This window comes from Ovis canadensis, chromosome 17 (genome assembly GCF_042477335.2).
Source record: "Ovis canadensis isolate MfBH-ARS-UI-01 breed Bighorn chromosome 17, ARS-UI_OviCan_v2, whole genome shotgun sequence".
In the NCBI taxonomy this organism is placed as follows: Eukaryota; Metazoa; Chordata; class Mammalia; order Artiodactyla; family Bovidae; genus Ovis; species Ovis canadensis.
In genome coordinates this window covers 67,329,985-67,356,912 of record NC_091261.1, presented here as the reverse complement: position 1 = coordinate 67,356,912, position 26,928 = coordinate 67,329,985, and the positions used below count along the sequence as shown (strand labels likewise).

The 26,928-nt window shown below is 35.2% G+C and overlaps 1 protein-coding gene across 10 annotated transcripts in view; it reads right to left on the bottom strand.

Annotated features, from left to right (window-relative positions):
* The window catches only part of TAOK3 (TAO kinase 3), a 186,371-nt gene that overhangs the window by 71,635 nt on the left and 87,808 nt on the right, over positions 1-26,928 (bottom strand). For all 10 annotated transcript variants that reach the window (XM_069557946.1, XM_069557948.1, XM_069557949.1 and 7 more), the window contains 4 exons: positions 18,984-19,087; positions 12,187-12,404; positions 3,350-3,421; positions 2,634-2,735 (listed from right to left, as the gene is read on the bottom strand). In XM_069557946.1, the coding sequence (XP_069414047.1) occupies positions 2,634-2,735; positions 3,350-3,421; positions 12,187-12,306 (294 nt within the window). In that variant the 5' untranslated portion in view covers positions 12,307-12,404; positions 18,984-19,087. The remainder of the gene's footprint in view (positions 1-2,633; positions 2,736-3,349; positions 3,422-12,186; positions 12,405-18,983; positions 19,088-26,928) is intronic.

The window sequence follows — 26,928 nt, the reverse complement described above, 5'->3', positions numbered from 1 at the left end:
TAAAATTAAAATAATATTTATTTTTTGGGGGTTTGCAACCTTGGAAGGCTTTTGAAAAGCAAAAATGAGAAAACTCTTTACTCTCATCTTAGATTATTTTATGCATCCCAGACTATTGCTGATTTGTAGCCAAGGTCAGAAGTGGAGTGTTCAGTGACCAATCTACACACACACATAAGCATGCACACTCTTACAAATTATTATTTCTTAAAAACATAATATGTTTATTATGAATACAAATTTCCTATAATCACATAGATACAACTACTAATAACATATTAATTCCTTTCATTTAAAAAAGTATATGTGAAAACACTTGTGTATTATTTACCCTGCATTACTGGAATATTTTAGAAGAATATGAGATACAATATTATATATTATATTATAATTATATGTCATAATATAATAAATAATTATATACTATATAACAATATAATACATAGCTCATAGTCTTAATTATTCTAGTAGCAAGGTACATAATACATAATATATTATATATCATACATTATATATAATAATATAGATATAACTTTATATTATTAAATTTATTATATATTTATAGGTACAATTAAATATATATTATATAAAAAAGAATTTCTAGAATACTCTAAAAAGTATGAGAAATTTAGAAGTTTAAAGTTTAGAAACTTTATTATAGCTTTCTGCTTTATATTAAAAGTAAGATTCAGAAATAATTTTATTTTAATTTTATTTATTTCTTAATAATAAATTTCTATATTTCTATAATTTAATTTTATTTCTTATTGTGAAATGAAACAGTCCACATAAGTGAATATTATAATGAACATTAGCCTTTTATGGGCTTCCCTGGTGGCTCAGCTGGGAAAGAATCTGCCTGCAATGCAGGAGACCTGGGTTCAATCCCTGGGTTGGGAAGATTCCCTGGTGAAGGGAATGGCTACCCATTCTAGTATTCTGGCCTGGAGAATTCCATGGACAGTACAGTCCATGGGGGTCACAAAGAGTTGGACATGACTGAGTGATTTTCACTTTCAGCCTTTTATGTGTACTATTTTTTTATTCTCCTTTATTAAGGTATAATTGACAAACACTATTGTCTTCTTAGTTTTGATGGAAACATTTCTCATTTGTATTACTTACTTTTCTGTTATTTTTAATTAAAAATGTAAAAAAAATTTTTTTATTTTTTTGGTGGAGTCATACAGCTTGCAAGATCTTCATTCCCAAACCAGGGATGGAATCCAGGCCCTCTGCAGTGGGCCTGGGTCAGGGAATTCCCTCTACTTTCTTAAATTGTGTAAACTGATATGCACATATAACTGAGTATAAGGAAAATGAACATATAATTTAAAAAATGAATGGAGTAAATGTTTATAGTTATGCTTCTATGTTTTAAATTACATGTTAACTCTGTATTTCTGCCCCAAATATTCTTTTTCCAATTACTACACAGCACAAGAGCACCTGAGCAGTGGCTAGAAGTTTGACCCTGACATTTAACAGCTCGGTTGTTCTGCTTTTAAATTATTAGGTCTGCTCTCTAAATTCTCTAATTTCTTCCTTAAGGTCAAAGTAGTTGTGCTTATTTGTATGCATGTCTCTGGCAACTTAGTTCTATGAGTTTCTTCTAATTAGCCTAACAAATTCTTATAAACACAGACTAAGTAACCAAACTTATTAGCACTCCATGTAATCAAAGAGTAAATAGGCTTCAAATAAGAGCTCAGAGAATTTTCTGAAGTTCTGAAACATATGAGATTTAGCACTTGATTTTGTAACATTTACTTTGCCTGCTCAAAATCTCTTTCTTGGCTCCTTCAAGATAGCTGAGATTGCCAGAGAACTGATTTCCAGAGATACTCCTCTTAATTTCTTCTACTCAGGACAGACGCAGTGGCTCTACATATCTTAAGAACTGCTTGAGCAGAAAGGTTTTATGTTTAACCTTTTCTAGTCTATCTGAGAACATTCCCTATCTGAGATCATGTATAGGAAACGACTTATACAGTGGTGAGTATTCACTAAATGATATTGATATTGAATACTTTAAACTGAAATGTGCAATCCTGCAAAATACAAACTATAGGATTTTCTGGTTCTATACAATGTCTACTATGTCTACTATGTCAGATTAAAATCAGAAGCAAAATCATGTAAAAATAAAAACATACCAAGAAGACAGAGTGGAACAAAAGATCGTTTCATTTAATCATAACCTAGCAAAAAAAATCCAGCAAAAAACCTTAGACAGTGATAGTAGTATCAAGCACAATTCTGAATTTGTGGGGAACTGGAGTAGGGGATGAGAAATGACAAAGATAAAAACTGTAGGATGAGAATAAAAGGCCTTGCTTCTTACTTTTGCAAATAAATCATTGTAAAATGATGTTATTAACTTTCCACTATCTTTTCATTGAATGTTTAACAATAAATTTCCTATAGACTCTTAGATGTCATATTTAAACCTTAGAATGTATACCATATGACACACACTGGAGTAACAATTGTTAAATACTGAAAACAAAAATCAAATGGGACAGAAATGGGCTGATAATTTTTATAAACCAAAGACATAATAGAAAAAAAAGGAAAACACAAAAAAATTTTATAGGAAAAAATTAAAAGATAATAGAAGTCCTTTGACTTACCCAAGCAGTGTGCTCTTTCAAGTAGCAACCTTTGTATTCAATGGTATTAGGATGTCTCAATTGTTGTAGAAATTTGACTTCCTTAAGAATATCTTGCCATTTCTATTGAAACCAAAAAGAAGTATCATGATTTTTTAACAGAAGACAGTGTTTTATTTTCAAGTATACATATATAACATTCTTTTCATTATTTTAAGTGGACAAAGAAAATGCTTAATATATGAAGTAGCTATTTAAACTTGTGTTACTTCTTGTTTTAGTACATATAAATGAAATCAATCACCAAATACATTATAACAAATCCATTATACTAATCCTGCGGCTTCACAAGTGGTGCTAGTGGTAAAGGACCTGTCTGCCAATGCAGGAGACGTAAGAGACGTGGTTTGATCCCTGGGTGGGGAAGATCCCCTGGAGAAGGAAATGGCAACCTGCTTCAGTGTTCTTGCCTGGAGAATCCCATGTACAGAGAAGCCTGGAGGACTACAGTCCATGGGGTCGCAAAGAGACATGACTGAAGTGACTGAGCATACTAAATTCATATTTTATTTCACAAAAGAGTTGACTGAGGTAGAATATTAGTAAATGTTTATTAAATTATCCATAAGGGGAAAAAAAGAACTGTGATAAAGAAATGCTCAGGAAACTTTGTTTCTACTGTCACTTTCATACTAACTTGCATATGTCAGTTTAGTGACACAATGTCTTTAACATACCTCATGTGCCTGCTTCCCACTATAGGACATTTTCTTAATCGCCACCACCTCATTGGTGTGAGCATTTGTGGCCTGTGTTAAGAGAATAGAGAAAAAAAGTTAAAAAAGAATGAACGGTGTTTCAGCCAGTTTAATTTAAATATTTGACTTGACTTTTATAACATTTCACATTCATTCTCACAGCCTAAAGATGTTGCAACTTTTGACAGCCTAGACAGACCTTTCCAGCCCACTTTAAGGCACTTTCTCTTTATCCCTTTCTGAATATATGCAAAGGCTATAACGTAAAAATGGATTGTTGTTGTTCAGTTGCTAAGTCATGTTTCATTCTTTGTGACCCCATAAACTGTAGCATGCCAGTTTTCGCTGTCCTTCACTGTCTCCTGGAGTTTGCTCAACTCATGTAGTGAGTTTGACTCAGTAATTGAATCAGTGATGCCATCCAACCATCTCATCCTCTGTTGTCCCCTTCTCCTCATACCCTCAATCTTTCCTAGCATCAGGGTCTTTTCCAATGAGTTGGTTCTTTGTATCAGGTGGCCAAAGTACTGGAGCATCAGCAACAGTCCTTCCAATGAATATTCGGGGTTGATTTTGGTTTAACAAAACGTATCCAGTCAAAAAAAGTTGTATTTCCAAAATATCCTTACAGGCTTCACCATGTAGAATGTCTACCACTGGAGAAACAGTTAATATGGTAGAGTCATGTAATGAAATAAACATTAAAAGAATGAGGTGATCAGGACTACCCTGGCAGTGGTTAAGACTCCACGCTCTCACTGCAGGGATCATGGGTTCGTCCCTGGTCGGGGACCTAAGATGCTGCAGGTGGGGCTGTACAGCCAAAAAAAGAAGTGTTAAAAAAAATGAGGTAATCAATATGTATATGTGATAACAGTAAAAACTAAGATGATCACTGGGCTCTGCATCAGCGTTATACCCCTGATGTTCAATATGATCTTATTTTTGCAAAACTGTAATAATGAGTATATGTGTAGAAAAAATTATGAAAGAATTTATACTGAGATACTTATCAGTGATAATCTCAGGATTATTTAATATATTATTAGTAATTATAATAATTAATAATTATAATTATATTATTATTAATATATTATTACCTAATAGAACTTTCTGTGATGATGCAAATGTTCTATATCTACATCTACATAGTAGACGTATATAGTATATAGTAGGATGTCAAATGTGGCTCTTGTGACTGAGGAAGTAGATTTTAAATTTAATTTTAATTAACTTAAAATTTAAATAGCAGTTAAGGTATTACACAGTGAAGCAAAGGGTAACATTAAACTTAAGAGGGGCTTTGACTTTCAAAGATACTTATAATAAGAAGGTATTATATAAATATATATACATATTTAAGTGTACATGTGTATATTCATTTATAAAGGTTGCCTTGTCTCAAGTATCTGTATGTATCTTCTCCATGGGGCTTTCTCGGTGGCTCAGTTGCAAAGAATCTGCCTGTCAATGCAGGAGACGCAGGTTCGATCCCTGGGTCGGGAAGATCCCCTTAAGAAGGAAATGGAAACCCGCTCCAGTATTCTTGCCTGGGAAATCTCATGGACAGTGGAGCCTGGCAGGCTACAGATCATAGGGTTGCAAAATGAGTCAGACATGACTGAGCGACTAAAAACAACAATCTTCTCCAAACTGAAAACATAACAGTTCATTGAAAGCACACATGACGACCATAAATACCTCGGGTAATAATTTTTCCCTCCAAATTCACTTAAGAAATTAAAAACTAAGTAATTTTCTAAAAATTTTCAGAAAAATATAAACACAAGACATTGAAGATTATCTAATCTTAGCCTTCTTTATTAACAGGGCTCCACATCAATGTCATATCCTTGATGTTAAGGAAGCTATTTTGGTTCTGTGATATTATTATTGTGGACTGTTGGAAAACTGAAATCCCATTGATAGTTTCCTTTCTCTGTACTAAAACATTGATTTCTTTTTTTTTTATGTTTCAGTTTCAGTTCTGAATTTTAACTAGTGTAAAATGCATTAAAAATGTCCCATCTATAGATAAATGGAAATATTATAACATGGCTATAAAGCTATAGCAGTGTTTCTGAAGTAAAAGATTGGAATTCACTCTCTGGGAAAACAAGGTCACCGATTTTAGAGAAAAATCTCTAATCAGTTTCTTAAATATAATTAGAAAAGCTCCTCAGATACAGCAATGTTTTCTTTCTAATTAAAAAAAATTAATTTCAACAATAAATAATAATGGTATAAAAAGAATTCAACCCCAGAGTCTTATTCCAAAATGCAGAGAAAATGGAAACTGACTAAATTTTTTTTGTACAAGCACTCAGGTACAAGTATCCTATTATAAAAATAAGGTATCCACTAGTTATAGTTTTCAATCGGCAGGACTCTGTAAAGGCACTTTTTAGTATTTTATTCATTTAGAAGGTACAGATTGACTTTTGCTAAGAGTAAAAACCTCTCACATTTTGCTGGTTTCTAAAATGCAATATTAAGACTATGCTTGTGTAACAACAAAGAAAAGTTGATGTAAATCCAGTAATACAATAACAGTTAGAGGGACTGGATCTGTAAAGCAGGTATTTTGGGTATCAATCTATGTACTATGCAGCTTAAGGAGCCTGGGAAAGGCTTAGAAAACACTAAAACAATGATGAATTTTAACTTATAGTAGGAATTTATAACAAACAAATCCTTATACTTTATAGAAACAAAAAAAAAGGTCCACACAAATGGAATCCAATAGTATTATCTAATTGCAATATTATTAAGGTTATTTATTATCAATGCTTATTTGGAACAAGAGAAATGAAAAAAGAATCACCCTAAAATAAAAATGTATTTTTCACATTTACAGAGTTATCATCACTTAGATGGCTAGGCAAAGACTTGAAATTTGAAAAACATTTCCATTTATCTATCGACGGGACATTTTTAATGCATTTTACACTAGTTAAAATTCAGAACTGAAACTGAAACATTAAAAAAAAAGAAATCAATGTTTTAGTACAGAGAAAGGAAACTATCAATGGGATTTCAGCTTTCCGATGCATCATACTGATTTATGAATGATTCAGTTCAGTCGCTCAGTCATGTCTGACTCTCCACGATCCCATGAACCCCAGCACGCCAGGCCTCCCTGTCCATCACTAACTCCCAGAGTCCACCCAAACCCATGTCCATTGTGTCGGTGACGCCATCCAACCATCTCACCCTCTGTTGGCCCCTTCTCCTCCTGCCCTCAATCTTTTCCCAGCATCAGGGTCTTTTCAAATGAGTCAGCCCTTCGCATCAGGTGGCCAAAGTATTGGAGTTTCAGCTTCAACATCAGTCCTTCCAATGAACACCCAGGACTGATCTCCTTTAGGATGGACTGGCTGGATCTCCTTGCAGTCCAAGGGACTCTCAAGAGTCTTTTCCAACACCACAGTTCAAAAGCATCAATTCTTCTGCAATCAGCTTTCTTTATAGTCCAACTCTCACATCCATACACGACACTGGAAAAACCATAGCCTTAACCAGAAAGACCTTTTTGACAAAGTAATGTCTCTGCTTTTTAATATTCTGTCTAGGTTGGTCATAACTTTCCGTCCAAGGAGTAAGCGTCTTTTAATTTCATGGCTGCAGTCACCATCTGCAGTGATTTTGGAGCCCCGAAAAATAAAGTCAGCCACTGTTTCCCCATCTATTTGCCATGAAGTGATGGGACCGGATGCCACGATCTTCGTTTTCTGAATGTTGAGCTTTAAGCCAACATTTTCACTCTTCACTTTCACTTTCATCAAGAGGCTCTTTAGTTCTTCTTCATTTTTTCCCATAAGGGTGATATCATCTGCATATCTGAGGTTATTGATATTTCTCCCAGCATTCTTGATTCCAGCTTGTGCTTCATCCAGCCCAGCGTTTCTCATGATGTACTCTGCATATAAGTTAAATAAGCAGGGTGACAATATACAGCCTTGACATACTCCTTTTCCTATTTGGAACCAGTCTGTTGTTCCATGTCCAGTTCTAACTGTTGCTTCCTGACCTGCATACAGATTTCTCAAGAGGCAGGTCAGGTGGGCTGGTATTCCCATCTCTTTCAGAATTTCCTACAGTTTATTGTGATCCACACAGTCAAAGGCTTTGGCATAGTCAACAAAGCAGAAATAGATATTTTTCTGGAACTCTCTTGCTTTTTCCATGATCCAGTGGATGTTGGCAATTTGATCTCTGGTTCCTCTGCCTTTTCTAAAACCAGCTTGAACATCTGGAAGTTCATGGTTCAGGTATTGTTGAAGCCTGGCTTGGAGAATTTTGAGCATTACTTTACTAGCGTGTGAGATGAGTACAACTGTGCGGTAGTTTGAGCATTCTTTGGCATAGCCTTTCTTTGGGATTGGAATGAAAACTGACCTTTTCCAGTCCTGTGGCCACTGCTGAGTTTTCCAAATTTGCTGACACAATGAGTGCAGCACTTTCACAGCATCACCTTTTAGGATTTGAAATAGCTCAACTGGAACTCCATCACTTCCACTAGCTTTCTTCCTAGTGATGCTTCCTAAGTCCCACCTGACTTCACATTCCAGGATGTCTGGCTCTAGAAGAGCATGAGTGATCACACCTTCGTGAACATCTGGGTTGTGAAGATCTTTTTTGTACCGTTCTTCTGTATATTCTTGCCACCTCTTCTTAATATCTTCTGCTTCTGTTAGGTCCATACCATTTCTGTCCTTTGTTGAGCCCATCTTTGCATGAAATGTGAATGATTATGACTTTTAAACATTTCAAGTTTTATTCTTGAAACTTATATTCATTATTACTTCCAATTGTCTCAATGGTCTCAGTAATGTTAATCAAGTCACCGATTCAAAATATATTTATTGAGAACTTACTGCATATGTGCTTCTAATATTTTCATAACCATTTCCAGCTACATTTAGACTATTGTCAACTCTTTGCTAGTTTATGGAGAAATATAAGAATTAAAATGCAAGCATTTCCTTTTGCCCTAGTTATTAAGCCTCAACTAAAACTAAAAGGCATTTATACCCAGAAAAACAAAACTAAATTATCTGCTTTAGGTAGATTATGGATGATATACTGAATTCAACAAGGCAACACTAGAACCCTAGAAACTTTATAACTGTCTTAAAGTGAATACAAAAATGAACATGTTCTGCCCTTATTTTCCTTGAATAGAGTTTTTCATTATTTCATTTTTACCGCTACTAAATTCTAAATTACTTATGTAAATCCAAATACACAGAGATATTTCATCAACAGTTTCAACTTTCTCTGAAAATAATATATATTCTTAACTGATTGATTCTACAAGAGCAGTGACAGTATACAATTCACTTTTAACATATTCCCTGGCATCATTCTGTGTACAAGTTATAAACTACGAAAAACCTAACAGAATTATAGTGTTGAGGTATAAAAATTTTGAAAATGTTGGTTGCTAGACTCTGGTCTTTACAGCTTGCTAATATGATTCTGCCACAAGAAAAGTACTAATAAGCAGTGCCAAATTCTCTGAGTACTTCATAACTCAAGTATTTATTAGGCGTTCAAAATTTGGCAGGTATTGGGCTAAATGTTAGGGATAGAACTGTGAGTAAGTATGCCAAGTACCTATCTCTCTTCTAGTAGCATAGACAGCAACAAAAATAAAACCATAATTAGTATAGATCCTATGATGGATGATTAAAAGAAAACTTTTATGTATTAGCTAGAGCAATGAGAATAGGAGGGAATATAGAGCAAATCAGTGAATCCTAAAGGAAATCAACTCTTCCAATATTCATTGGAAGGACTGATACTGAAGCTGAAGCTCCAATACTTTGGCCACCTGATGGAAAGACCCAACTAACTAGAAAAGACCTTGATGCTGGGAAAGACTGAAGGCAAGAAGAGAAGGGGGCGGCAGAGGATGAGAGGTAGATAGCAATCCTGACTCAATGAACATTAATTTGAGCAAACTCCCAGAGACAGTGGAGGAGAGAGGAGTCTGTCATGCCGCAGCCCATGGGGTCACAAAAGAGTTGGACATGACTTAGTGACTGAACAACAACAATAGTTCAGGTATAGAGGGATCACCTCATAAAGGACCTTAGAGGCTGAATGCAGTAAGGAATTTGAACTTAACCTAAGGACAGAGGAGGAGATCCCTGAAGACTTTGTAGAGAAAAGGTGATGTGCCCATATTAACATGTTTCTGCTCCCCAAAAATCCTCAAGCTCTCTGTGGTATGGCTGAAAGACTGGAGAGAGACCAGAATGGATGCACAGAGATCAGTTTGGAGGTTACAGCAGTTGTAAGAGATGATAGTCTTCTCAGTTATAATGGAATGAGTGACAAGAGGAAGAATCTATTAATAGGGAGGAGCAACATGGACTGGCACAGGAGAAAATCCATTTTCTGCCTATGAGACTACGTTAGATAAAAGGTTAAAGCTTTTTTAAGTTTTATAGTAAAGTATCAGTTAATTTCCCTTTAATCTATTTTTTATGTGCCTTATGGGTTTATATGGGGCTGCACTATACACTTTTGTATACAGGCAATATATATTTAATGATTACATTTCAGTATCAAAGCCATCCAGGTATCTTTGTGATTTCTCTAGTCTATCATTATCAACAAATAACACATTTTAAAATACATCATGTTACTCAGAACATTTAGCAATTTAAAACTCAAGAATTGCTTATTTCTGGATTTTTCCATTTAGTATTTTTGGACTGAGGGTGACCACTGATAACTGAAACTGTGGTTAAGAGGGAACTAGTGTACTCTAGCTAATCAGACAGGACTTAGTCCAAAAAGTACTGGGTTTTCTACAGCAAAGTAGGTCTCATTTAACCCCTAACACAAACAGCCTGTTAGTAAGTTTCAAAGCATTCTTGGTTTATTGTATTTATTCTAAAAGAGAACTTTGAGAAGCGTCTGGCTGCTTTTTAAATCTGAAGAGTCAAACAGAGATTGGAACCACTCTCTTTCTTTAACCAAGAGAGACTCTGAGATAATGAATTAGTCATAAAATAATAGAAGGACAGTAAGAAAGATGACTGACTGAAGAAAGTATCTCTAAGCAAAACAAACAGGTCACAACCAAATGTATACAGAATGCTTCCATAGTTGAAAAGTTCAAAATGAGGCAAAACCAAATTACATTATTAGTGGGTGGAGAAGTAAGTGGGTTATATATAAAGATAAGGAAGTCATCATAACAAAATTCAGCAGAGTGTATTCTTCTAACCAAAAAGGGGCTTTTGGGTGCTGGCAATATTTTATTTCTCAGCATGGCTGGCTGGTGGTTACAAAGGGATTTACCTTTTAATTATTCTTTAAATTATATATTAAAATATATATGTGTATGTATCATGTACACTGCATATATAATTGTAATTTTAAGAATCCTTTTTAAAAACTGTGTCTCAGTGAATGAGAAAGACAGGACTTTGATTGGCCTGTAAATACTACTCTAACCTCAAAGGTTAACGTGAGTGTATTAACTAGAAAATTAGCATCCTCTTCAGCCCTGGAAGGTAGTACTTAATGGTAAAATGTACTTGAGTGGGAGCCAAGTATTAGATGGGGGTGAGGGAAGAAGAGTGGTGGTAGTGCTGAGTATAGACAAGAAGGAATGAGAGAGCATTCAGAGAAAACTCGGGCTTAAGATTTGGCTAGAAACAAAAGGATGAGCTCAACATGCAATTAATATAATTGCATTTGGAAGGACAACTAAAGATAAGCCCTATCTAGATGGAAGGACATAAAGGACCCTTAAAAAAGAGTCAAATACTGTTTAAGAAAAAAAAATGTGATAACAGGTTTGGAAGAGAAATAGGTAATAAGTCATACTTAAATATTACTTGCTTTAATGAACTAGTACTCTTAAGGAAGTATGTGTTAATTTGATGATGCAAACTTCTACAGTTATTGAAATAAAGAAGTACATTTTTTATGAAATGAACTAGGTGAATGAGGTATGTTAACACTTAGGTGATCATTTCTCACTCTTCTCATCAGAAGCTAAAGTCTTGGAATTCAAATTGACTCTATGGAGCTAGGCCAAGTACACCTTAACCTAAGATACTGGGTTAACATGATTTCTACTAAAAAGCTGTCAGTCCATCTAAGTGGTTGCCCATTTGGCCATCCACCCATCTATCTATCATTTACTGATGTCATTTACATCCTACTACTCAGACATTACACTAGTTACTGGGGATATAGCAATCAAGAAGTAGATATAACTCTTGTCCTTATGGAGCTTATTATTTACTGAGACATAGATGAATCAAAAAAATTCACACATAATTATACAATTATAACTGTGACAAATGCAACAAAGTATAAGCACAGGGGGCTATGAAACCATAAACGAAGTCTTAATTCAGTGATGGAGGGTTGAACAGAAATGGCTTTCTTGTGGATTTAACACCTAAGCTGATATCTGTAGGAAAAAACGAGAGTTAGACAGGAATGGGGAAATAATGAGTAGAATTCTTAATAGGAAGAATAGCATATATAAATGCCTCGAGGCAGAAAAGAACATGGCATGTAAGGGAAATGCACGGAGTTCAAATTCAAGCTTATAATGTTTTTGCCTCACTTTGAGAGCAGAGTCATTTGATATAGATACCACTGACTTGAATAATGTGTAGAATTCTAGGACTGGCTTTTCAGAAAAGACTATTTGCCTGGACTGTAGACATCATTTAATTTGTAGAATAAACATTTAAAACATGTGCATTTCACAAGTAATAGTTGGAATGTATAGAAATTAAACTTTCATAATTTGATCCAAACAATTTTTAATCACTTACAAAATAAACTGCTCCAAAACTTCCATGTCCAATTTCATGTAAACCAATAAAAAGTTCTTCAGGATCATCTTTATAGAACAGATCAGCAATCTCTGGGTCTCGTGGCACGCCTTTCCGCATGATGACCAATATGTGCAAACACTTTGCTTTTGAAATCCCAATCAGCTTTCTCTCTCATTGACAAATATTTGAGGGGGGAGGGTGTAAAATTTCAGTACCTGTAGGAAAATAAGGTTTGACATTAAATTATACATTTTGTTTGGTCGCAATTACAAATTCATATTAAAAAGCATCTTGGTCTTATAAATTTTAATAAAAAGACAGGTAATCCAAAAGAAAAATGGGCAATGGATCTGAGCAGATATTTCTCCAAAGACATACAAGTGGCCATTAAAACATAAAAAGATGCTCTACACCATTAGTCATAAGACAAATAAAAATTAAAAACACATGAGACACCATTTTCATACCCACTAGGATGGCTATTATCAAAAAGTCAAATAATAAGTAATGGTAAGGATGTGGGGAAATTTGGACCTTCCAAAACTGCTGGTGGAAATGTAAAATGGTACAGTTATCTTGGGAAAAAGATTGGGAGCTCATCAAAAACTTAACATAAGAGTTGTCACTTGATCCAGAAATTCTCACTCCTTGGTATATACCAAAGGGAAATAAAAACACATGTCCATACAAAAACTTGGATGGATATTGATAGCAGCATTATTCAGCAACAAACCAAATGTACACTTGGTGAAACAAAATAAGGTATCTCAATACCATGGAATATTATTCAGGGATGAAAAGGAATGCAGTACTGATACACACCACAACACAGATGCAACATTACACTAAGTGAAGGAAGCTAGTCACAAAACACTATGTATTGTATGATTCCATTTATATAATACATCCATCACAAGTAAATTTAGAGAGACAGGAAGTAGATTTTTGGTTGCCTAGGGCTAGGAGGTGAAAGAGTTGGGTTGACAGCTAAAGGATACAGGCTTTCTTTTTAGTATAATGAAATGTTCTGAAATTCATTGTGGTGATGGTTGTATAATTGTTCATATACTAAAAACTACTGAAATGTACTCTTTAAATGGGTGAATTGTACGGTATCAGAATTATATCTGAAATGCAAATCAAAACTACAATGAGATATCACCTCACACCAGTCCAAAGGGCTATCATCAAAAAATTCACAAACAATAAATGCTGGAGAGGGTAGAAATGTCAATTGGTACAGCCACTATGGAGAACAGTATGCAGGCTCCTTGAAAAACTAAAAAATAGAACTACCAGATGACCCTGCAATCCCACAGGGGATATAACCAGAGAAAAACATGGTCCAAAAGGATACATGCACCTCAGTGTTCATTGGAGCACTGTTTACAACAGCCACCATAGGGAAGTAACTTAAATGTGCATAGAGGGAGGAATGGAAGAAGAAGATGTGGTACATATATACAATGGAATATTACTCAGCCATTAAAAAGAAACAGATAATGCCATTTGAGACAACGTGGACAGACCTAAAGATTGTCATACTGGGTGAAGTAAGACAGACAGATAAAGGGAAATATCATATGATACCACTTATAAGTGGAATCTAAAAAGAAATTATATAAATGAACGTACTTACAAAACAAACAGACTCACAGACATAGAAAAGAAACTTGTGGTTACCAGAGGGGAAGGGTGCAGGGAAGGGATAGTCGGGAGTTGGGAATTGACATGTACACACTGCTATACCTAAAAATGGATAATAAACAAGGACCTACTATATACCACAGGGAACTCAATTCAGTATCATGTAACAATCTAAACTGGAAAAGAATTTGAAAAAGGATAGATACATGTATATGTATAACTGATTCACTTTGCTGTACACCTGAAACTATCATAACGTTGTTAATCAACTATACTCCAATAAAAATATAAAGCTAAAAAAACCAAAAACAAATAAAATAAAACAGAGAGACTTCTGTCCTAGATAACTAAAACAAATGGGAAGTAAAGATAAGAAAATCAAAATATCAATGACAGATTTTTGAGAAGAGAACGAACTGATAAATTATCAATTATATAAGGGGAAAAAAACTCAAAAGAAAAAATTTCCAAAACGGGTCTTAAGAAATATAAACATGATTATTCTGAATTGATCCTCCCATTAATGGGCTAATCAAACAGTCTGTAAGACTGCAAGGCGAAGTATATATCCTTCCTGACCATTAGCTACATAGATACTTTCTCTAGTTGATGACAACTGCAATAGGCAACTGGAAAATGTCACTTAGCCAGCATGCCAGCTGGATCTTCCTTGACTTCCATGATGAAAGCTTTTCCTATGGAGAGACTATATATTTATCCCAGATACATGACTGACAATAGAGGTAAGACATGCAATGTGCTTTGGAGTTTGTAGACTGATATCTAATTTGGGGTAGGGGGTGGTTGATACTATATAGATTCAGAGAGAAAAGTTTGGTGTGTTAAACATGTGTTAAAATATATTACAATTCAGCTGCTACCTTTTTATGCAACAATAATTTTGCTTTTGAAGTATATTCATTTAGGTGTGATCTGCTGTACCTAGAGCATCAGCAGTGGTATTTAAGTTTCTATACTGGGAAGGTTACTTGGACAAATGCAAAAAAACAATGAGCACTGATTTCGAAGTAGGTAATAAGTAGTCATTTAAAAAACAAATTAGCTTAATTTTAGTTTACAATATAATCTAAATTTTGGATAAAACTGTTTCTGTCGTTGTTGTTCAGTCACTAAGTAGTGTCTGACTCATTGCAACTTCCATGGACTGCAGCCTGCCACGCTTCCCTGTCCTTTCCTATCTCCTGGAGTTTGCTCAAATTCATATCCATTGAGTTGGAGATGCTATTTAACCATTTCAGCCTCTGCCACCTCCTTCTCCTTTTGCCTTCATACAGTCCATGGGGTCACAAAGAGTCAGACAGGACTGAGTGACTAACATTTTCAACTTTTTTCCCAGGATCAGTGTCTTTTCCAGTATCAAAGCCTTCATGCAGTAATGAAGACTCACCACAGACAAAAAAATAATAACAATAACTAACTAAATAAATCAATCTTTAAAAAAGTCTATAAAATAAAAGCACAATCCATAAAGCAAAAAAAGGTTAAGTTAGGTTAAAAACATATTATTTTTGAAAGACCTGGTTAATAGAATGAAGCCACAGTCTACAAGAAGGTCTTTGAGAAACATGTCTCATGATGGATATGCATTCAGAAAATATAAAGAATCCTCAAAACATGAACAACCCAATTTTAGAAATGAGAAAAAGAGGGTGAGAGACTTTCAGTTCAAGATGGCAGAGTAGAAGGATATGCGCTCATCTCCTCCTGTGAGAATACCAAAATTGCAACTAACTGTTGAACAACCATTGACAGGGGATGCTGAAACCCACCAAAAAATGATACCCCACATCCAAAGACAAAGAAGAAGCTGCAGCGAGACAGGAAGAGGGGTGCAATCACAATAAAATCAAATCCATACCTGCTGGGTAGGTGACCCACAAAAGAGAACAATACCACCAAAGAAGTTATACCACTGTTGTGAAGATTCTGAACCCCACTTTAGGCTTCCCAGCATGAGGATTCAACAAAGGGACTGGGAATCCCCAGGGAATCTTGCCAGCAAGATTTGATTATAGGACTTCCATAGCACTGGGGAAAACACAGACTCCCATCTTGGAGGGCACAAACAAAATTATGCACACATTAAGACCCAGAGGAAAGGAGCAGTGACCCCACAGGTGACGGAACCATAACTACATGCTAGTGTCGGACAGTCTCCTGTGGAGGCGTGGATCAATAGGGGCTTACCACAGGGACAGGGGCACTGGCGGCATTAGGCTGGGAAGGTCCCCCTTGGTGTAAACCCTCTTGGAGTTAGCTATTAATCCTACCACAGAGTCCTTAGACCCCCGGGCTGGGTCGTCTCAGACCAAACAGTTAACAGGAGGGAGTGCAACCTCACCATCAGCAGATAATTGGATTAAAGCATTACTGAGCAAAAGCCCTGCCAACTTGAGCAAGACCCAGTTTTCCCCATCACCAGTTCTTGCCGTTAGGAAGATTATACAAGCCTCTTAGCCTCATCCATCAGGGTGCAGACAGAAGAAGCAAGAAGCAGCACAGTCCCATAGCGGCTAAAACAAAAACCATATTACAGAAAGTTAATCACGATGAAAAAAGCAGAAAGTTATATCCCAGATGAAAGGACAAGATAAAACCCCAGAAAAACAACTAAATGAAGTGGAGATAGGCAAGCTTCCAGAAAAAGAATTTAGAATAATGATAATAAAGATGATCCAGGATCTTGGGATAACAGTGGAGAAGATGCAAGAAATGTCTGCCAAAGACCTATGAGAACCAAAGAACAAACAAATAGATGAATAATACACTAGAAGGAATCAATAGTAGAAAAACTGAGGCAGAAGAACGGATAAGTGACCTGGAGGACAGAATGGTGGAAATCACTGCTGCAGAACACAGAAAAAAGTATGAAAAATGAAGACAGCCTAAGACACCTCTGGGACAACATTAAACACAGCAACATTTGCATTATAGGGGTCTGAGAATAGGAGAGAGAGAGAAAGGACCTAAGGAAATATTTGGAGATAAAAATGAGAAAAAGACTAGAACACACACTTCACCAAGAAAGATAAATGGATGGCAGCTAAGGGGAAAAAAAAGATGCTTAATATCATTATTGATTAGGGAGGTACAAATTAAGACCACAATAAGATATTACTACAAATCTATTAGAAAGACTGACATTAAAAAGACAGACTATACCAGGTGATGGTAAGAATTTGAGGTAACTATATCTCTCAGATGCTGCTGGTGGGATGTAAAAGTGGTAGAAATACTTTGGAAAACTATTTGGCAGTTTTTTAAAAACTGAACATACATCTACCATATGACATAACTATTCCACTCCTAGGTATTTACCCAAGAAAAATGAAAGCAAATGTCCTTAAGAAGCACAGCACACAAAAATTAAAGCAGTTTTATTTTTAATAGTTAAAACTGGAAACAACCCAAATATCCATCAACAGATAAATGGATAAAAAATTTGTGGGACTTTCAGACAATGGAATGCACCTCAGAAATAAAATGAACTATCGATACATGTTACAACATGGATAATTCTCAAAATAATTATGCTGAGTGAAAGAAGTCAGAACAAAAATAGAGAATATATTTTATGATTTCATTTACATAAAATTCTGGAAAATGCCACCTAGAGTGACAGCACATCAGTAGTCTCCTAGGGACAGGGCTAGGGTGAGAAGAGGTGTGAGGAAGGGATTGAAAAAGGATATGAGAAGCTTTTGGGAGTGATAAATATGTTTACTATCTTCATTATGATGATGGATGCACATACACACACACACGTTAAAACACTGTGACTTAATATGTTCAGATTACAGTATGTCAATAATTACTGCTTTAAAAAGTTGAAATAAATAAAATTGAACAGCAAGTAGAGATTGTTCTTGCAAAATAAGTCCCAGTTAATTTATTCTTAACATCAGATAAGTAAACATATAAATACATACACATACTAACCCACACACTCAAAGGACATAAATAGGAAATTGAAGAAGAAAAAAAGCAGTGTCTATTAATGATATGAAACATATATAATTTCAATAGTAATCAAAGAAGTATAAAGTAAAATAACAAAAAAACCTCATTTTACCCACCAAATTGATAAAGTAATAAAGAAAAGATACATTTTATGGTGAGAGCATAAGGAAACAGTCATCTTTATACATTCCTGGAAGAATGGGAATTCTCTGACCAAGTGTTATTCTTCTACAAGGCAGTTTCTACTTGTTTTGCTTTGATTTATTTTAGTAAATGAGGCAGGGTTTAAGGTAGAGTGGGCTTCCTACATGGCTCAGTGGTAAAGAATCTGCCTGCCAATGCAGGACATGGGTTCAATCCCTGGGTCGGGAAGATACATTGCAGAAGGAAATGGTAACCCACTCCAGTATTCTTCCCTGGGAAATCCCAAGGACAGAGGAGCCAGATGTCACAAAGACAGAGGTCGCAAAAGACTCAGACACAACTTACTGACTAAACAAGAACAACAATAAGTAAGGTACAGTACAAGAGACAGGCAACAGTGAAGATGGGAAACAAGGCTTCTTTCACCTACAAATTTGAATTTCTTTGTAGCCTTGTGTTTTAGCTGAGGTAGGAGTTGGGATTTCAGGTTATTTTTTATCTTCTTCTTTTTGCTTATTTGTACTTTCTAAATGTTTTGCAAAGCCTGTTACTTTAACATGAAAAAAAAATTATTTCAAAGTTGAATTATGAAGCAAAAGCTATAAATATACAACAAAAAAGCAATATATATTTTTGTAAATAACAATAATAAAAATAAAATAACTTTAGCCGGTAATTATCCATATTTTATGCCATCATCGAAAATAATGAACATGGGTTGGGAAGATCCCCTGGAGAAGGGAACTGCTTCTGGCTGTTCTGGACAGTATACTGGCCTGGAGAATTCCATGGGCTGTATAGTACACGGGATTGCAGAGTCAGACATGACTAAGCAACTTTCACTTTCATAAGGAAATAATTTGAGACAAAAACATTTTTATAAAAGAATATTTTATCCCAATTTTATTAATTCTTTTAATTTTTTGTATAAATATAATAAGAGTTCACTGTAGAAAAACCAGAAAATACCATTTGCTCCCATTTTGTAGGAGAAAGCTAAGTTATAAATCTATAGACAATACCTTTTCATATATGGGACAAAATACACTGTATTGTTCAGAGTCATTATAGCAGCAATCTTTTTTTTTCTCTTTTATAACTTCAGTCTTTTGTATTTATGGTGCACCTATGGAAAAAGAATAAAATATGTAATTATGGGGTAAAATTCAAGAAGCAGTAACTGATAACATGACAGTTTTAAGTAGTTACAAATGTAATATTACAAAGTTAAAATTTTATCTTAATCAATCAGTTTGTGGATGACAAATGTAAAAGGTAAAATTTTCGCAACAAAGACCCAGGCTACTCTGGCATAAACAACACCAGGGAGACAAATGAGTCCTTAGATTTCAGAATCTACAGTATGGCTTCCACTGGTCTGTCTGAGTCTAAGGAACTCAATAAAGGCTACCAGTAGACAAGACTAATCTGACAGCATATAGTGATGCTACTGATTCTCTGTCACTAAGGTTTATATTTTGAATTGCTTTTCTGATAGGCATGATGATTTAAATTGACTCATCTATCTTCCCTTTCCTAGTCTCTCTATAACTCATCTCTCAGATTTGAGGGGTAGTGATAATTCTTTATTATCTATTAAAGAAGTACATGCCCAATGTAGAGTGGGAAATATGCACCATTATGAAAAAAAAAATCCATAATCCTACTAGGATAAAACTTCATTAACAATTTGGGATTGTTTTCTTCATGAACATATTTATTTCTTCATGCATATATTTTTTTTGTTATACCTCTGAGATCATATTATACACATGATTCCACCAGTCAACCTCTTTTATCTAACTTTAGATTATTAGCATTTTGCCATGTTACCAAACATGGCAAACTATTCACAAAGATCATTTAAAAGCTGTTCAATGTTTATCTATGGCAACGCCACAATTCATTCACAACTGTTTCTCCACAATTTGAAATCAAGGCTGTATTCAATCTTTTGTTCAAATACTAAAGGTTACTGTGTTTTGAAGACCTTTGTCTTATTGTCCATTTACATTTTGGGTTTTTTTGGAATGTATTTCTAGAAGTAGAACTATTGGGTCAAAGAATATAATAATTTAAAATTTACGTATATTGAAATAATTTGGGGATGCCTGACTAGCTTTGGAGATGAAATCCCTACAGAGGGAAAAATACTATAAAAAAAGGCACTGACTCCCATTTGCACATTCCTCCTGCAGAGGATATCCTAATCTCCTCTTACATCTATACTTATAAACTAATTTTTCATTATTTTGTTATTCCCTCTGATTCTATGGCTGTGGAATGCTTTAGATAAACTGGTAGCTAAAACTTGCCTGAATTCAGCATCACATTTTACCTAAGCATCAACCCAGTCAAAAACTACAATGTCTGCATGTATGTCCTGCTAATCTAGTCTGACTATAGCTTCAAGGAACTAAAACATTCCTTGTTATATGAAGACTAGTTGCGAAATTTCTGAGAAAGTAGTTTTAAAATAAGGCATTTACTAATATCTTCATGTCCTGACTAGTTTTAAATGCAGGAGGTGTTCTCTCTTAGAAAATATTTTTCTAATGCTATGGACACACACACTGAGTATTTTTCTTCTCTCTAAATACTTATTCATTTTTACATAATTTTCCTTAAAATCGGTACTCTCTCCATCTGCAGTTACACAGATCTATAAATGTTTTAAAATAAACTCTTTAAGACTTCTAGGAATTAAACTTTCTTGGTTTTATCATTCCCCCTCCCCCACTAGAATACTGCACACGGCATTAGGGCTGAAAACCATACTCCTAAAGTCTATCCATTACACCTAAGATGTTCTGTTTTTTTCCTCCATTTAACCATCTTCCTTCTTTATTTATAAATGTCCCTTGGGTTCCCTGAAACTGTCCTCTCCTGTTTTTCCACATTATTCCTTCTGTAGCTCCTCTTCTCTCTGATCTCTAAATCAATGTTATTCCTCCAGGTATTTGCCCAAAGGCCTCTGTGTGATGTAGGCTGCTATCCTAATTTCTGTCCACTTAATGGTTTCAAGTAACACTTTGTCAGTAGAAACTTCTGGCCATCATTTTAAACCCCAGTCCCATTCTTTCAACTATCTATTTGGCTTCTTCCCTAAATGTACATGCATGCTCAGTCACTTCAGTCATGTCCTACTCTTCGTAACACTATTGACTGTAGTCTGCCAGGATCCTCTGTCCACTGGATTTCCCAGGCAAGAGTACAGTGGCTTGCCATTTCCTTCTCCAGGGGATCTTTCTGACTGAGGGATTAAACCTGTGTCTCCTGTCTTGCAAGCAGATTCTTTACCGCTGAACCACCAGGGAAGCCCCTTTACTAAATGGCTCACATCAACTTTCTGACTCTTCCCTTCTCATTTTCCTTAACATTCAATTAAATCACACGTGTGTGTCAATATTTCTTTTTATCTGTTCTTCACTTTCCCTTTCTATTAGCATTTGTTATCTCTCTCCTTTGTTTCTGCTCTTTTAGCCTCTAGTCTATCTTTTCTGGAATTCATCTTTAAAACACTATTATTACAATCATCTTCCTGAAGCATAGTTAAGATAGTATCACAGCTCTGTTCAAAATACTTCCATGTTTCCATACTGCCTACAGTAGAAACATTAACTTTACCTAACTAACATTCAGAGCTGGCCTCAAACCTCATGAAAAAAATGAATTACTACAGCTGCCTCATCATACCTTTGTCTTTGCTTATGCTAATCCCTCTGCCTAGAATATCCACATCCCAACTATTCTCACAGTCTAGCTAAATGTCACCTCTCTTCTAAGGTCAACTGTTTTTTCTTTTTGCTTTCAGTTTTAAATACTTAAATATTGGTATAAGTAGTATAACTGGATGACAAGTGCTTTCTTCAGAGGAGGATACATGTGTAAATCTATGTTTTGATTAATCACTATATTCCCCCATTTTCATGAGACAGAATTCACATACCATATGATTCATCTATTTAAAGTGAACAACGGCTCTTAGTATATTCACCAATGTGTGAGAGCATCACCATGGACAATTTTAGAACATTTTCATCACCACAAAAAAGTTTTATTTCCTTCAACTATTAACCTCTCCCACCCAACCTCTCCATTCCTTAGCAACCACTAATCTGTCTTTATAGATTTCCCTGTTTTGAACATTTCATCTGAATAGAATCATATAATATGTGGTTTTTTTGTGACTGGATTCTTTCCCTAGCATAATGTTTTTAAGATTTACCCATGTTGTAGCATGACTCAATATTTCTTTTTATTGATGAGAATTCCATTGTATAGATATACCACACTGTTTATCCATTTATAAGTTGATAGATATTTGGGTTGTTTCCACTTTGGGGCTATTATGAATGCTGCTGTTATAATCACTTGTGTACACATATTTGGTTTCTCTTAATTATATTCCTAGGAGTGGAACTGCTGGTCCCTGTGGCATCTTTATACAACAGATAGTCTATAAAAATCTGCTGACTCTCCTTCCCTTTTCCACTCCAATCTTAACACTGGAAATGATCTTTAAATTCATCCTTCCCTCAAAAGCTGAACTAGAACATTTTTCCTTCCAAGAGGATAACATTGTAAGAATTAACTGAAGATGAAGTGATATGCATGAAATTATTTTTCCCCCTCTTCCTTGACCTCCTGCAACCTCAGGTATTAAATTTATAGTGAGAACTCAGAACTGTGCCAAGAATGTAGAATTTCAGGTCTCAACTCTTGGGCCAGCTGAACAATCCAGCTAGCTTAGAGGAAAAGATTGCATCAGAGATGTGGAACTGAAATACTTTTCCTCACGCTTTATTCTGAGGAATGGAAATCCTCCAACAGTGATAATCAAATAAATTATTTTTCACAGACATTCTAACTTAATATACACTTGATAGAGAGCAGAAATATAAATATTTTTCATGTTTTCCCTTTTCCCAGAAACTTTCAAGAAAGATGATTCAGAGAAGATCTTAGTTGCTTTTCAATGTTGTAGTCACACTTCTGCAACAATAAACCTGGAGCCAACTAGACTGAAAATCCACAATATTTCAGCATTAAGAAAGGAAGTAAGAAAGCTTCATATTGGATGCTACATATATGCAGAAATCTAAAATATGACACAAATGAACTTATCTACGAAACAGAAACAGAGTCACAGCCACAGAGAACAGACTTGTGGTTGCCAAGCAGGATGGTGAGTAGGGGAGGGATTGATTGGGAGTTTGGGATTAGCAGATGCAAACTACTGTATCAATATATAGAATGGAAAAACAACAAAGTCCTACTATATAGCACTGGGAAATATATTCAATATCCTGTGATAAACCATAATTGGAAGGGACAGGAAAAGAATTTATATATATATATGTATAAATGAATTAATTTGCTGTACAGCACAAATTAACAAAACATTGTAAATTAACTATACTTCAATTAAAAATAAATAAAAAGAATGTTTCATATAGGAAAGAATTTTAAAGATCAAACATTTCACAATTTTTTTTAACTCAATCTCAGAAAAGTTCAGTGTCAAGTCATACTTATGCATAAAGAGGTGGACAAACCTAGAGCCTGTTATACAGAGTGAAGTAAGTCAGAAAGAGAAATATAAATATTGTATACTGACACATATATATGGATATATATGGAATCTAAAGAGATGGCACTGATGAATATATTTTCAGGGTAGCAATGGAAAAACAGATGTAGAGAACAGATCTATGGACATGGGGGAGAAGAGTACGGAAAAGGGGAGATACATGGAGAGAGTAACATAGAAATTTACAATACCATATGTAAAACAGATGGCCAGTGGGAATTTGCTGTATGACTCAAGGAACTCAAACAGGGGCTCTGTTAACAGGCTGAAGGGAGGGGTGTGGAGGGAGATAGGAGGGAGGGGACATGGATGTACCTATGGCTTATTCTTGTTGATGTATGACTGAAAACCACAAAATTCTGTAAAGTTATCTATCCTTCAATGAAAAAAATTTAAAGCACACTTATGTAGTACTGTTTTCCCAAATTAAAATTCCTTCTAACTTTTCACTCCAGAAAACTTTTTTTCTGAATCAAGCTGCCTAAATCAGACTTCAAAACACCAAAAAGTTTTCTATTTTGGAGGGTGATAAGAAAAGTTTAATTTAATATAAGATTGAACTTCTCTGTCACTATTTCTCCAAATATACTTGAATAAATAGTGGTGGAGGATTCAGTTATTATGGATACAAATTTGGAGATCTCTTTAAGAAAAATTTTTTTATAAACTTTCTGTACAAGAATAAGGTATAGGACCTTAGGAGCCGGTATAAATAAGGAGCTCTGAAATGTAAGTTTCACAGTAAATCTGCCTGTGTAAATTTCTATTACTGTATTCATTATTTTGTTCCCAGAAAGTACACAGAGGCAGGTAAAATCTACATTTTACAGCAATGAAGAAAAAAGTAGAAATTGGTGATCGGACTTTTTCAAAGTTAGGACTACTCTGATATTTTTCATCCTCTGATCTTATAATACAACCTCCCACACAGACTTAAAACTATCTTTAAAGAAAATAAATGCTGGAGAGGGTGTGGAGAAAAGGGAATCCTCCTACACTGTTGGTGGGAATGCAAACTAGTACAGCCACTATGGAGAACAGTGTGGAGATTCCTTAAAAAATTGCAAATAGAACTACCTTATGACCCAGCAATCCCACTTCTGGGCATACACACCGAGGAAACCAGAATTGAAAGAGACACATGTACCCCAATGTTCATCGCAGCACTGTTTATAATAGCCAGGACATGGAAACAACCTAGATGTCCATCAGCAGATGAATGGATAAGAAAGCTGTGGTACATATACACAATGGAGTATTACTCAGCCGTTAAAAAGAATTCATTTGAATCAGTTCTGATGAGATGGATAAAACTGGAGCCGATTATACAGAGTGAAGTAAGCCAGAAAGAAAAACACCAATACAGTATACTAACACATATATATGGAATTTAGGAAGATGGCAATGACGACCCTGTATGCAAGACAGGGAAAGAGACACAGATGTGTATAACGGACTTTTGGATTCAGAGGGAGAGGGAGAGGGTGGGATGATTTGGGAGAATCACATTCTAACATGTATACTATCATGTGAATTGAATCGCCAGTCTATGTCTGACGCAGGATGCAGCATGCTTGGGGCTGGTGCATGGGGATGACCCAGAAAGATGTTATGGGGAGGGAGGTGGGAGGGGGGTTCATGTTTGGGAATGCATGTAAGAATTAAAGATTTTAAAATTTAAAAAATAAAAAACTAAAATTAAAAAAAAAAAAAAGAAAATAACAGAAAACTGGTTTTGAATAGTTTTTATCACTGTCTGTCACTAATACTTAACTGTTATGCTGAGGTAACGAACCATTTTTATGGTACTTTCACTGTGAAAATGAAGTGTTTTCTTTATGCCAAATGATCACACAGCCAATTGTGACAGAATTTGAGAACTGCAAGGGGACTTTAGTGATCATCTAACTTCTACTTAAGCAAATAATGCAGAAGTATCTGGGACTTATCATCATACCTTGTAGACTACTTCTGAGTTAACTGATATTAAATTATATGAAAACAATCATAGTCATCATTTAAGACTACGTGTGCTTAAAAAGTAAAAAAAATATTACTTTCTCCCCCTCTTAAAAAAAGAAAAATAAAATGAGTTTAGGTTGAGAGACAAATGGGAAAGGAATTGTTCCTTTAGATTTCTTAAACTTAATACCAAAAGGTTTTATTTTGCCTGATAGTTTTATATGTGGTGAGAAACTTTAAATTATGCATTCATTTTGGGGAAAACAGTTCATTTTTTAAATTAAGACCACTATAAAAATAGTGTCTACATTTACATAAATTCTGAACTATTCGAATGGATTTAACCAATCTTTTGAAGCCTTCATTTTGCACAACTTAAACACGTGTGGTATAAAAATTGTAATGATTATAATATACATAATTTACTCTCTAATACAGGTTTTTTCAAATCTGATTAATATTCAGCTTCCTTATAGAAAAAAACTCAGACCTCTAATGTTTTCTCAAATTATTTTTAGTCATTTCTTTATTCAGATGTTCATTCATCCCGAAAATGTTTATGAATTGCTTAATATCTGCCCAGAACTGACAAAGCTTTAGGCTCTTTCCTACTCTTATAAAACTTACATTCTAGTGGAGAGAGACAAATAAATATTGCTATGTCAGGTACTAAGAAATATCATGAAGGAAAATAAGATAAAGTAGAATCAGTTAATATTTTAATATTTTGGTAACTTAGGAAAGTAAAAGGAGTTATCTTTTGTCATCCATGACAAGTCCCTTCCAACCATGCCTCTGTGTGTGTGTGTGTGTGTGTGTGTGTGTGTGTGTTAGGTGTGTGTGTATTAGCTGCTCAGTTGTGTCTGACTCTTTGTGATCCCATGGACTGTAGCCCTCACCAGGCTCCTCTGTCCATGGAATTCTCCAGACAAGAATACCAGAGTGGGTTGTCATTCCCTTCTCCAGGGGAATCTTCCTGATCCAGGGATCAGAGTTTATGTTAATATGGTGACTTAGAAAACCCCTTAGTATAGGGGCTGATAGCCAGAAGAATGAAACCTGATGGAACTGGAATTTTCAGCCCTAATCCCAGACCTCAAGGGAAAAGGGAAGGACTGGAGACAGAGTTCAGTTACCAGTGACCAAAGATTGATTGTACTTCCCTGGGAGTTTGGCTGCTAAAGAATCCATCTGCAATGCAGGAAGCCCTGGTTCGATCTGTGGGTCGGGAAGATCCCCTGGAGGAAGGCATGGCAACCCACTCCAGTATTCTTGCCTGGAGAATCCCCATGGACAGAGAAGGTTGGTGGGAAACAGTCCATAGGGTCACAAAGAATTGGACTAAGTACATAATAAACCGGTGAAGGTAACTAAATGTTTCTCTGAGTTCTATGAGCCACTCTAGCAAAACC